This window comes from Antechinus flavipes, chromosome 2 (assembly GCF_016432865.1).
Source record: "Antechinus flavipes isolate AdamAnt ecotype Samford, QLD, Australia chromosome 2, AdamAnt_v2, whole genome shotgun sequence".
Lineage (NCBI taxonomy): Eukaryota > Metazoa > Chordata > Mammalia > Dasyuromorphia > Dasyuridae > Antechinus > Antechinus flavipes.
This window is the reverse complement of record NC_067399.1, coordinates 663,196,578-663,210,204: the sequence shown is the minus strand read 5'-3', so window position 1 is coordinate 663,210,204 and position 13,627 is coordinate 663,196,578. Positions and strand designations below refer to the sequence as shown.

At 40.9% G+C, this 13,627-nt stretch overlaps 1 protein-coding gene across 3 annotated transcripts in view; it reads left to right on the top strand.

Annotated features, from left to right (window-relative positions):
- ARID5B (AT-rich interaction domain 5B) overlaps window positions 1–13,627 on the top strand; it is a 209,840-nt gene that overhangs the window by 170,224 nt on the left and 25,989 nt on the right. For 2 of the 3 annotated variants that reach the window (XM_051982608.1, XM_051982610.1), the window contains 3 exons: window positions 1,860–2,064; window positions 4,195–4,247; window positions 13,337–13,434. In XM_051982608.1, coding sequence (XP_051838568.1) covers window positions 1,860–2,064; window positions 4,195–4,247; window positions 13,337–13,434 — 356 coding nt within the window. The remainder of the gene's footprint in view (window positions 1–1,859; window positions 2,065–4,194; window positions 4,248–13,336; window positions 13,435–13,627) is intronic. The other variant, XM_051982609.1, reaches the window with a different exon arrangement.

Below are 13,627 nucleotides of genomic sequence, written 5' to 3'. Positions count from 1 at the left end.
GTCAGCTGCACACGATGCTAAGCTCTGTATTCTCGGTAATGTTGGGGGTGAGGGGGTGGAGGGAGGAACATCTGGTCAGTGTGCAAAGCTTCCCTCCCTCCTTTTACAGAGCTTTTCATGAACCTTTTTTTTTTCCTTGGGTGACCTAGAGTCTTTTTTTTATGGAAGTTAGCATCCCTTATTGTACCCTCAGAGCTAACTGGAAAGCAGAAGGAGTCATAAAAACATATTACCTTCTTTACTTGCTGAGAGGGCAATTCAGGCCTCACATTTGGGGACTGATCATGAGTTACCCCCATGTGGTGACCAGCCTAGTTTTTATCTATTTAGGATCAGAGAACTCGATAATGGGAAGGGACAATGGAGGCTATCTTGACCAAACTTTTCCGCTTCTAGATGCAGAACCGAGGGCTAGACAGAGTGAATGATTTGGCTGGGCAGACACATTTGACAAAGAGCAGAGCCAAGATTTGAATGCAGATCTTCAGACCCCATGTTTTTTTCCTACTACTATATAAACTTTACAAAAGTATAGAGACTTATTTTCAAATATACCACTTATTAGATCAGATTTATTTTTTTTTCAAGTATACCACTTATTAGATGAAATGTATTGAACAAGGCATTTAATTTCTAGAGGCCCCAGTTTTCTTATATTTAAAATAAGAGAGTTGGACTAAATCACCTATAAATCAACTTTTGATAATCTAGAAGATAGAGATAGTCAGACAGACAGACTAATTCTGGATGTCTTCTTATAGAAAGAATCACTGAATTAGTGGGACCTGTGAGACCACATAGTCCAAACCCTTCATCTTGTAGATTGGAAAATGGTGGACTGGACTTAGAAAGGATGAATCCAAATCCCACCCATGATACTTACTATTTTGTCAAGTCTTAAGCCAGATCTTTATCCTTCATTATCCTCATCTATGAAATGAAAGTGTTGGACAAGAGGGCCTCTGATAGCCAGCTATATAGCTGTGATTCTGTGTGTGATCTTGGATAAATCCTTTCTCGTCTGTGACTCAGTTTCCTCATCTGAAGAATAGAGAGGTTGGAACAAACAGAAGTTCTTTATTTCTTTTGTGTCTTAGAACCCTTTGATAGTCTATCAGAGCCTAGAAACCCATTCTCAGATTAATGGTTTGTTGAGAACATTCATATGGAAGGAAATGCTAAATTTTAGTTAAGGATTAGTGGAAAATAAATGTTTCCCTTATATAAGTTCACCGCCCCCCTCCACCCCTCCTACGAAATCTGTCCATAAACCCTTCACCTCAGGATATGAATTCCTAGACTAGATATATTTTAATGTCCCTGCTGCTTACAAATGCCTGAAGCCCCTCAATGCCCATTTCTGCTGCTCTGTTGATGTGAGTTGTTGGAGTTTTCTGGAGAAATGGTGTGTGTGTGTGTGTGTGTGTGTGTGTGTTGTGTGTGTGTGTGTGTGTGTGTGTGTGTGTGTGTGTGTGTGTGTGAGTCCACCACCAAAATGGGGGCTGTGGCTTGGGAAGGTTAGATCGCCCAGTAGCACGAGGGGATAGAGCTGCTTTGCAAAAATGAAAGAAGCTGCATCTGGCACCTGGAGAACTTTCCCACCAGATGGCAATGATGTTTTAGGTTGATATTCCCATAAAAAGAAAGAAAAGAAAAGTACTTAAACCATCGAAAACAGTTCCCATGTAGAGATGACTCCAAGAGCTGGATGCGTTCCCTGTTTGGATGGTTAACTGGCCTCCAGTGGAATTTGATTGGTTCCCCCTTCCTGCCCTGGGAACGTTCGGGCTCCAGCTTGACTCTGAATACGCTCTCCAGGCCTGTATTAGGTTTGATGTGGTGCGTCTTCCCCTTTCCAGGTGAAATGCGAGGCCAGATCAGCCTTGGCCAAGCCCAAGAATAACCACAGCAGCTGTAAAAAGGGCTCCAATGAGGAGAAATCAAAGGTTGCCATTGGGGAAGAATGCCGGGCAGAGGAGCAGGCCTTCCTAGTGGCCCTTTACAAGTACATGAAAGAAAGGAAGACGCCAATAGAAAGAATTCCCTATTTAGGGTTTAAGCAGAGTAAGTACAATTTTTTGCCTCTCCTTTTCTTACTGCATTTCAGAACTGTTCAGATTTCTTGTGAATTAAAAAAAAAAAAAAAAAAAAAAAAGCATTTCCCAGAGATTAGGCTCCAGGCCTAATTTGGGGCTGACGATGTCCGTTTACACTGGACCCTGCCCCACGTCACCCGGCCAGGCATTCCTCAGCCTCTTCCCTCTCGAGCGCTCCTTCCGGGCCAGTTGCAAAGAGATATTTATAGGCTTCAATCCACTGATTATGACTGGAAATAGACATGTTGAAAATTTCTCATTTTCTGTTTTGTCAAACCGTAGTGTCTGTAATGCTTTTCTCCTGAGATAATAAGATGACGTAGCTTTATCAAGCACAGATGTTGCCTGTGAAAAGACAGATATTAAGCTGGGGCATTGAAAGATGGATCAGAATAGCCACAAAGAAAGAGGAGACATTTTTTTTGTTGGTTTTTGTTTTTTTGTTTTTTTCCCAGCAAACTCTCCCCATTTGTTGGGTGATAACGTATAATATGTGGCTGGCTTCAAAAAAAAATAAGGAGACAGTCCAGAACGGAGGGCCCAGTTTTGAAGGACTTTAACATGGAGATTTGAAGTGTCAAAGCCCATTTGCAACTGATGGGAAAATCCTAGTTAGCAGAATTCCACCCGAGGAGGAGAGAACGCATCTCCCACGTTCACAGCCGGGTGGCTCCATGTCTTAGTTGCCCAGGGAGTCGGTGATACACAAAAGAGAAAGCTCCCAGCTTTCCAATATCCCTTTCTCCCAACATATCTTCCTAGATTAAAACCATGTGTCATTTTGATGAAGAATGTCAAACCTGTGTGTTTTACATAACAATTTACATACCTAATAGCAATTGGCACTGATTGCAACCCAACTCTCGCAGCCATTATAAACTTATATAACTACGAATGATTACAATGTTTGTCTGAAAACTGGTTTCTGAAAATAGAAGTGAAATTAATGTACTATGAACAGCTTTGCTGCATAATGCATTGACTCAGATTAAATCAAGGCCTAAGCAAAGCTCTTGAGTGCTCTGAAAAAAGTACAAGGTTCAATGAGGCTTTGAGAACGTGATGTGTCAAAGAGTGTTTTATTTTTATTGTATTCCTCATTTCTACTGCCAAAGAATTACTCGAAATTCAGATTTGGGGGAAGAAGGGGGGCCTAAAATACTCAGTCCGTGGCACATTCCGCTCAGACAGACACAGTTATTAACTGTTCACTGGAGTTGCTGAGCATCCTGAACACGGGTTAACATCACAGAGAAAAAAAAAAAAAATTAGAAAAAGCAATATCCAACGTACGGATGGCCAGAGGCTGAGCGAGCACACACATCAAACTCACCTCGGAACTCTCTCTGTGAGTGAAGGAAGGCCTTCCACCCGTCTGCTACAGCTGCCACATGGCTGCTGACTCTGGTGGGAAATATTGGTACTGTAGTCACTGAGAGTCTCCATGAACATCTGAAATACAGGATGGGCCTTTAACATGGTGCTGCCATCCTTTATTCTATTCTGAAAGCAATAATATATGAAAATAGCTGTTATCTATTGATTATGGGTCTTCCTTCTCCCAGAGAGTCATAATATATTACTATTTAATCAATGGCTTCTTCACAGAAGCTCGGTGAGTAAGTCCACTTTTAAAATCACACACTTTTTCCAAGGACAATTGAGCAATAGGATTCTGCTGTCAGACTGATGGAAACAGGACTCAAATTATCCTTTTCCTGATCCTAAAAGTAGAATCATTTCCGTAGCTGTGTATTAATGTTCCTTAAGACATATTGTAAATCATCCCATATCCTGTTGTTGAATGAATGAATGCCCTTTGTAAACTGTTTCCCAAGTAGGTCTCTCTCTCTTTTTTCTCTCCCTCCCTTGCTCCCTCTCTCCCTCCCTCTCTCTTTCCCTTCTTCCTCCTTCCTTCTTTCCCTCCCTCCCTTCCTACCTCTCTTTCTCTCTCTCTCTCTCTCTCTCTCTCTCTGGGGTGGATTAGCACGCCTATTTCTCCTCCTCAGTTTATTTTTATTTTTTTAATGTTTAATTGAAATTTCTCGGAAGTACATTAATGCAATGCTTATCTAAATACTTATTGTCCCTCTAACAGTCAACCTTTGGACTATGTTTCAAGCTGCTCAAAACCTGGGAGGATATGAAACAGTAAGTGTTTAAATAACTTAAATGAAATAATTGTGCAATCTCACTTTCCCTTCTTTGACCAAAATGGGAAAGAAGCAAAAGCCAGCAACCATAGACTGGCTTTTCAAATAGCTCTACCCTTTGGGGGTTTCTTGGGCCACTCTTGGAAACGGTCCCAATTAGTCCCAGGTTTGGCAAAATTGTAAACTTGTCGTAAAAAACGACAAGTGGAAAACATATGGAACTCTTCCTTGTCTAGGAAATCAGTTGGGTCTGTGATTTTTCCCCATGTTGAGAAAGGCTTATTATTATACAAGAGGCCAAGATGGAATAAAAGAAATTCCACTTGGCAACATACCTGACATCTGTTCATGTCTAATATGGGAAATGTATTAAAGGCTTTCAGAAGTAATCAGTATTGGCCATTCAGGAATAATATGCAGCAGAATCTCCTCTTATTGCTAGCACACACAAAAAGGCTTTATTAGACAAGGGTCAATGCCACATAAACAGGAAGTGATCAACCTAATTCAGAAAAGACTCTGACACTTTTTATCGGCTAATTCTATCTGACAGGAACAGGTTATTTTTAGCCCAAAGGAAAATTTGATGGCCACAGATTTTGCGGCATATATTTTTTTTAACTTATAAAATGTTAAAGCAACAAACTTAGATTAAAATCTTGAAATCAGAAGAAAGAGCTGCATTAATACAGCCCGCAGAGATGACATCTGCAATAAAACCAATTGACACAGGAAGATGTCGTCACTGGAAATGCTTTCTTGTGCACACAGTGATCAGATTAAGTTGTGCAGTTTCTTCAGAAATTGAATAAGAAATTTTTTTTAGAGAAGTAATCTGGGTTATCTCTGTTTGGTAGTAAAATGACAATAAGAGACACAAAATCAAGAAAATAAAATTCATTTTAGCCCAAATATAATAATTAGTGTTTTGGTTTTTGCCAGATAAAACCTATTGTTCCATAAACTAATATCACGGTTAGATGCAAGGAGCTAAAGGACAGGGAAAAGGTGACAAACTCTATGTGACACAGATGATCCCGTATTTATAGGACACATAGCTGCTGAGCATTCTGCCTTGAAAATTTTTGATAGGTTTTTGTGTTGTGCCCCCATATATAAATTCATTTTATATATGGTATATGCATGTTTGTAAGGAAGTATCCATTTAAAAAATCTATATATGAATTGCATATAGACTGTGCATTTCATAGGGCCTGAGGGACTCGCAGTGTTTATTTTCTAAAGTGTCCTGAGATAAACAATGTAATTATTACACATGGATAGCTCTGTTGATAGAAGTAGTAGAGAGGCTCCAACCTTGACTTTATGGTGACTGCCTTAGTAAGATACTGTGCTAATTATAGCCTTCATCTATGTGAAAAAGATGGTAACTTGTTCAGAGTGGGTCCCATAGATTAAATCTTAACCCTGTGATCCAACCTATATTGTGAAGGACAAGGATACATGTTTTCTATAAACTGAGAAAGCAAGCTCCCACACGATCTTACCGTGATCCTTCATCACGATTCGGAGGTGGTCCTGGGTTCTTATAAGCTGTGCCAATAATGTCCAAGGTCTGGCAGGGCCCACCTCCCTGAAAAGAACTCAGGAATGGGTCTGATGATCCTCTCGGTGTATGACTGGTGTCCAAGGATAGGTCTTGCTAAGTTTGTAGTGATTCATCATCAATAAGGGCTGAGCTCTTTTGGCCAATTTCACTTGTTAAAATTAAAGTTGCAGTCTGGTTAGCAGAGGGAGCACCCATACTGTTCTAATTTATAATGATGACAGTAACAATAACTGATATTTGTAGAGCGTTTTAATATTCTAAAACACTTTGTATCTGTTATCTTATTGAGACCTCACAACAACCCTCAATGGCAGATCCTTGATATATCAAAGAAGAAGAAGAAATAGTCAGACTGAATATTTGAATACTTCTGTTGCAAATGTTGAATGCTACTGTTGCAAAAATACAGTCTTTAGACCTAGTAGCTTCTGAATGTCGTTTACTTTCGAGGAGGGTGCTGATAGATTCATCTATTATCCCTATTCCCATGTCATTTTCTTCCCAGGGACTCTTTTTCATGCAACAGCATGACAACAAAAATTATACATGTGTACAAGAATACTGTATCCCTGTGTGAGGCTTATAGAGTGTTTAGAATGCTAAAAGGACATAGAATATTGAAATTCAAGTTGAGGTTAGTCTTCCGTTTGGATGTATGCCTTATCATAGCTAATGTTGACTTGCATCTGGAGGCAGACCTCTAAAGAAAACCAGTCTGTGACTGCCATCTTCTTCTAGCTATCCTTTACCTTCCTCATCTCCTACTGGTCTGGGAGGAGAGGACCCTGTTTTTTTACAGCATCCCCAGTTTCCTCTGTATCTGTCTTTGTCTTCTTGGGAGCCATTGACTAGAAAACCTTAAAGATTTAAGGGTCTAGTTGTAGATTTACTGATCTACTAAATACAGGCAGCTGCTTCTCTTGGGCAGATGACCCACTTTGACTAGGAAGAATTATGTTTGATAGGGACTTTCCTTTGAAGTTAAGCAGAACAGATAAAGCCCATGTAAGTAATCAACACCATTTTTTTTCTTTTTCTTCTTCTTTTTTTTTTTTTTTTTTTTTTGCTTCTTTTCAAGTGTCTTCTTGACTTAGATATTTTCTTATGGACTCTGATGAATTTTAAAAGTTATTAACTCTAATCCTTCTTTAAAATCATCCACCAAAAGGGTTCAAGTGGAATCATTTATCTCATAGGTTTATTCTCTCTGAGATACCCAATTGCCAAAGTTTTTCATTCCTAAATTATCCATGTAACCTGAATAAACTCATTTGATATCTCTGAGCTCATTCCTACCATCTGACTAATCTTTTTCCAGGGATCTAGATCCCTGTAAGCAGGTTTTATAACCAACCTTGATAGGGCTGTAGTGATCCCCTTATGTGTGTCTGTTGTCCAAGGATGGGTCTTGCTAACTTTAAAGGTTTTCTATGATCATAGAAACCATATCTTAACTATATCTAGTTAAGGGAGTTGGGCTTAGTGATTTTATACCCTCTGATTCTCACAAGCTTTATGATCAGTGTAGCTAATTGTAGCAAATATTATCTATTAATAATACTTAATATTATATAATATATACACTATAATAATATCCAATATTAATAATATCTAATATTATCTAAAGGAAGATATTATTAATTTATAATAGTCTGAAATATTGACTTAGGTTTTAAGAACATAGTATATCAAGCCAGAAGAGAAGTTGAGAGATCATCTAGTGCAGGGTTCTTAATCTAAAGTATGTGAAATTTTAAAAATATACATTTTGATTATTATATTTCAATATAATTGGTTCCTATGTATTCAATTTTGTGCATTAAAAAAATCTGAAATAAGACTTTACCACACTGTTTAAGAAAATCTATCTCTCACACTCACAACCCCACAATTAAAACATTTGACCTGGGCCAATTTCATTATTTACAAGGGAAGCAGCCGAGCTTCCTAGGGGTCAAAAGACTCCTGTATATTCAGTGAGCTCAGTGATAGAGATGGCATTCAAACCTAGCCCACGTTCTCCCCCTTTACACCACCATACTCTTGTTGTTGAGGAAACAAGCATACTTCAAAGATAGGAGGATCAAGAGGAGAGTTGTTGGTATATGGCAGTAGTCAGTCAATCACAAGTGTAAAACGTGAAGTTTTATCTGTTGAGCTTCTGACTCATGGTGAGATAAAGACATCTCACTGGAATCTGTGGTGGTTACAGAATGGACTCTTTTAATTGGCTTGTTTTTGTTTGTGGTCGCAAGCTATTTCAAAACTTCTGGATGCTGTTTCAGATTGTGGGAGCCTTCAGTCGCAGCCCTCAAATTGTATGACAAATTCAAAAAAAAAAAAAAAAGACAGGGCAGAATTTGTACTTCAGGTCTCTGTGGTGTGTCAGAAGTAGCTCTCTTCCTTCTGTTGGCCAGCCGGCAGATACGGAAATGGATGCGGTGTCTGTAGAGCCCAATGTTTAGAGCCCATTAATCTACTGGGATGGATTTGATTTTCTACAAAGGCTGATGCCGGCGCTCTTGTTGATGTACAGTGAGGAGCTTACGGTGGTTTTGTCACTTCCAACTTTCCCTTTCAGACATACGCTCCGATGGGGCCATGCTTTTCCCTTCCCCTGTTGGCTAGACAAAGGGTGGGTGGGTGACCTCTCAGCTTTCCTCTTCCCTACCGAGGGCTAAGGGTGTAGAGCTGATGGAGACAACTAGGGTCTTTCCAAGATTCTTGACACCTGTGTTGGTCTGAGAAGCATTTCCTGTTGGCTCGTTGCTCTGGTGGCCGACGACGGCCAAGAGCTGGGAAGAGGATCACAGGGAGAACCCAAAAGTCTGAATGGATTCCTATTCTGGGAGCTTGGGATGATGGACCACAACAGTCCTTGCTAAGTCTGTCGATTAATTGTTTCCCCTTTCCCCTCCCACAAGTAACAAAGCCGTGATTTTTTTTTTTTTTTCTTTTTCATTTTGGCAAATGCTCGTTATCTTCACAATGTGTGGGTTCGGCAGTTTGACATCATTCTCTTGACATCCTCCGAATCTGACCTCAGTTCTCTGGGCAGACAAAGCTTCTTGCTTAATTTGAAAGTAGCTGGGCCAAGGATGATGTCATGTACTTTTGAAAGACTTGAGTTCCTGGAGTGCTACCAGGAAAAAAAAATGCATATTCGTTGAATTCAGCTAGCCCTCGGGCCTCCTGCAGAAGCAGTCTTCACACACTCGTCTGGAGCAGTCTTGGGAGCAAATGGCCCTTGCGCCTGTCCTGGCCACAGCAGATCACGGGCATCTCTCTTCTCACTGGGACAGATAAATCTGAGAGTCATTTGATCCCAGCATCCTCCTCCTCCTCTTTTTCTTTCTTTTTTTTTTGAAAGATCCTTGATTTCATTGATGAAGGTACTTCCCACACTGACAGAGATCAGAGTTTCTCATCCACTTAGATAGTATCATGACATGAGAGGATTATACATTGGATTTGGAGTCACAGGACCATACTCTTTCTGCCAGGGCCTCCCTGGTGGACTCCGAGCAAATCATTTTACTTCTCTTAGACCCCACTTTCACATCTGTTAAATGGGAACAATGGTAACACCTACCTTACAAGATTGTTGGAAGGATCAAATGAGATCATTTTTGTAACATTCTTTGTAAGCTTTAAAGAGCCATATTAATGTTAGCTATTAGTATTAGCTCTCTGGACCTTACTTTTCTTCTCTTTAGAATAGATTTAATTAAATGACTTCTAAAGTCCCTTTCACCTCTCAATCTCTGGTCTATGACCTGCCCTTGCATCACCTCTTCTCCCCTCCAAAATATGGTAGCCAACCTTCTGATGATGAATCTCTCCAAACTTGATCTCGGATGACAGTGTCCATCTGAACCCACGGTCAAAATCGTTCTGGCCACTGGCATAGCCTTTGGGAATCCATGGCCAATTTCCACAGCAAGAGAAGGTATTAGAATTGGTCTTTAATACAGGGATGAAGGCCCAGGCCCAGCCTTGTCAGGAGTGTATCATGAAGATGGTGGATGGCTAGATTGTCTTTTGAGCTGAGTCTATCCAAAAGACGGTCCCTCTGACCATAGCTCTTTAAAAACCATTCAAATTGGGCTGCTGCTTGATGGCCAGGGGGCTTGAGACATGGGGAGAGGCAAATATTTTTTCTCTCATGAGTGATATTTTAAAAAAAACATTGTTTGCTTCGTTTAGTAATCAAGCTCACATAGTGAGTTCTGCATCTAGGAAGGATCCAAAGAAGCTAGTGGGGCTGGGAGAAAGAGGAAAGAACATACTTTATGAGGGAATTTTGTAGGAATTGAAACTTATAAGACTGGAATTCTTCAGGTAGAACCTCAGAAAGTCCAGTAGTGAAAAAAACAAAACAAAACAAAACAGCAGACAGATATAGACAGAATAGGGAAGCTGAAGGTGAGCCAGGTTCAGTGAAGGGCCGACCTAAAACAATTGCTGGGTGGATTTCAAATCTCCTGTCCAGCTGGAGGCCTCTGGTCTTGGGATCCTGTCACTGTGGTACTCACCACGTAAGGGATGCCATGTCCTGGATGCTCCATAGGCAGGCACTGGCTTTGCTGTATTTGCCAACTAGAGCTTTAGGGATGAATACAAGTGAGAGAGAGAGAGAGAAGGAGAGAGAGAGAAGTTTAAGTCTTGACTTACTGCTGTCAATTAAGAGCTATAGAATGATTTGTGAAGCTCCGAGTCAGGGAGGTGAGGGGTTCAGCCCCGCTTCTGACACATCCTGGCTGGGTCATCTCTTCATGAACTGGGGAACTCTCCAGGACTGGAAGTTGCAAAGATGTTGCTGAAAAGCTTTTGTAGATGAGATTCGCTCATCTGAGAGTGCCGTATATCAAGAAAATCCCCGGGCCAGGCTCTAGCTCCCATATATTAATAGAAAGGGAAATTGGCCTTTTGGGTGGTAGCCATTGGTATGTCCTCCCCAGACAGACTGGATCACGGCAGACGTCATTACTTTGCTTCTTGTCGGTCTCCAAGACATCTTAGATACCCTTCAATGAGTGGGCTTTTGAGATTTCTTATTTTAGGACCCATGGTCAGCATTTGAATGAAAAGTAAGTGAGAGTGAGGCTGGAGAAATAGAGCAAAGAGGAATTTGTGTCCAGGAGATCCCAGGACTTAAAAGCCTTTTGTAGTCGGTAAGAGCACATTTCATGGTTTGTTTGTTTGTTTTCCAGCCTAAAAAAAAAAGCATTTTGTCTTAAAACCTCGATCCGTCAAGGGACGCAGCCCTTAAAGGGTATGTAGTTAAAATAGTCAAAACAGAGAAAACCTTGTCTAAGATCGTTCATTCATGATGACACTAATGTCGGCAAGAGCTCTAGAGACACACAATGCCTACTAGTGGGGTCTAGCAGACACCGACTCGAGCCAGTGTGGACATGGCTTATTAACTCAGAACTGGGCCCTCCACACTTCCAGCTGACTCAGTTACAATCCCAGTGTGAACAGAATTCTTCTCCTTCGATCATTCATTTCTTATTCTCAAAAACATCATGTTTTTTCAATATCACAAGCGGGTTTGACATTGGGGCCCACCATGGGGTAAGAAAGCACCAGTAGTCACTACCTGTTAATCCAGTCATAATTGGAATTGTTTTGTGACCGGTGTGGAGAGACTTGGAATCTGCCAGCTCAGCTCTGGGAGGTAATTTAGGTCCAGGTCACGGACAACCGGCCTAAAATGGGGGAGAGAGACATTAATAAGGACCAGAGAGACTTTGGCAAACACAGAGCATGGGAATCTGAGCGAATCTAGCCATTAGCCACTAGCCAGCCGCTCCACAGTGGATAACATGCCCAAAGCCAAGGAGCAAACATTCGTAACCAGGAGGACTTTTTCCCAAAGCTGGTTTATCATTTGCCCTTGAGGGAGCACACGAACCAAGTTGTCACGGGCGGTATGGAAGATAGGGGCGATGGACCTCGGACGGTTGAGTTTAACACGACAGACTCACCTCTTTTTCCCTCTGTCCAGAGAGGCTCGAGGGAAGCGGTACATCCAGGGAGTGACGTATTTTGACAGTCCTTTCTTCCCTTTTTACCTACAAAGTCTCTGAAGGAAAATCGGGCCTCTTGAACAGAATTAGCTCATGATTGTACCTTTAAGCAGGTTGGGGGAAGATTGTCATTAAATATAAAATCCTTATCAAAATATGTATTTTGAGTCTTGCTGAAAAGGTTCCTGTAACCATTTATTAGAATCTAAACCATCCTATGAATAGAGGAGGATTTTAATTTCCATTTTACCTGCTGGTAGACGTGAGAGGTGGTTCTTTCTAATAAGAACTCGCCAAACAAAGGGTTTCAAGACTACTTCACAGGGAATTGAACAATACTAAATAACATATTGTCTCAAGGCCCGACTTTGGCTTGTTGAGAAGGTTTTACGAAAATGAAGGGTTTCTTTTTATGTAAAGCAGGAAAGGCGCCATTTACCCTATAATATTTAACCACCCATCTCCTCCTCTTTAGATTACAATTACAGAGCCTAGATTGCAAGTTGTGAGATTTGTTTTCTTTCTGATTGCTGCTTGTGGCCCCTTGGTGAACTCCACCGGCAGCTCCGTGGGTATCTCAGCCGAGCTTTAGGCTCCGATTGTGTCAGACCCCACCAAAAGTAGCCCCTTGGCCAGTTCTTTCTTCTATGGGCATCCACATAGGGCCTAGAAATTGGCCCTTTTTATTCTTAGTTTCAAGGACACACCCACTAGCCTTGCCGGGATAGAGTAATGACGTGGTTTCCCCAAATTATTCTTTTGCCAGATCTCCCATCTGTTATTTTGTAGATTCCTAATTTCTTTACAGAAAAGGAAAAAGAAAACAAGAGCATGGTAGGCAGTTCAGTATTTTGTAAGATGTTTATTTTCATTCATCCAGCCCAATAAAACACGTAGCTCACATATTTGCTTGGGAGTGTGTTTAGATTTTGTTAGCATTTGATCTATAGAGTCTTTTGCTGACCTAAGTGAATAAAAATAAACAGCTTGTAACATATAAAGTTACAGATCTGAGGATAAAAATACAGCCCGGGACGGCCGTGACCGGTTTGATTTCCTCGATCCATTTAACTAATGAGCTAATCGATAATTTTGCCGAGTTCTAGTTTCATTCCAATGGTTAGCCGTGGGATATGATGGAGTGAGATATAAGTTGGAGAACTTGATTGGGGTGAACAAATGTCAGGCTATGGGGGGAGGGAGAGGGAAATAAAGGAGAGCGGCCTTTTGTGAAACTAAATGGAGTGACATGATATTGAACCAACAGTCAAATTCCATTTCCTCCCAGTCAAGAAAAGGGATGAATATCAGAATAGGATACAAAGCCATAAGCTTATTGTATAATTCCGTAGCTTCCCTGCTCTCGGGTTTCTAGAACACACTGTTCTCTTGCGCTGTTGCATATGCATTCAAGGCTGTGTGCTCAGATGCTGTTGAATCTCTAAAGATGCACGTTTGAATTTTCCATTGCCGTTTTTGCAGATAACAGCCCGCCGACAATGGAAGCATATTTATGATGAATTAGGGGGTAATCCAGGGAGCACGAGTGCAGCTACGTGTACACGCAGACATTATGAAAGGTAAGAGAACACTTATTCTCAATCCTTGTTTAATTAAAAGCATGTTCCTTCGGAGGTACTTGGTCAAGGATAAGGAAGAGGAGGAGGTCAGGGGACTTTTTAAAAAATATGGAAAACATCCCTCCGCCACTCTAATTAACCTACCACTCTGCGCCGAAAATCTGAGTTTATATTTTCACGGTTACAGATGCTC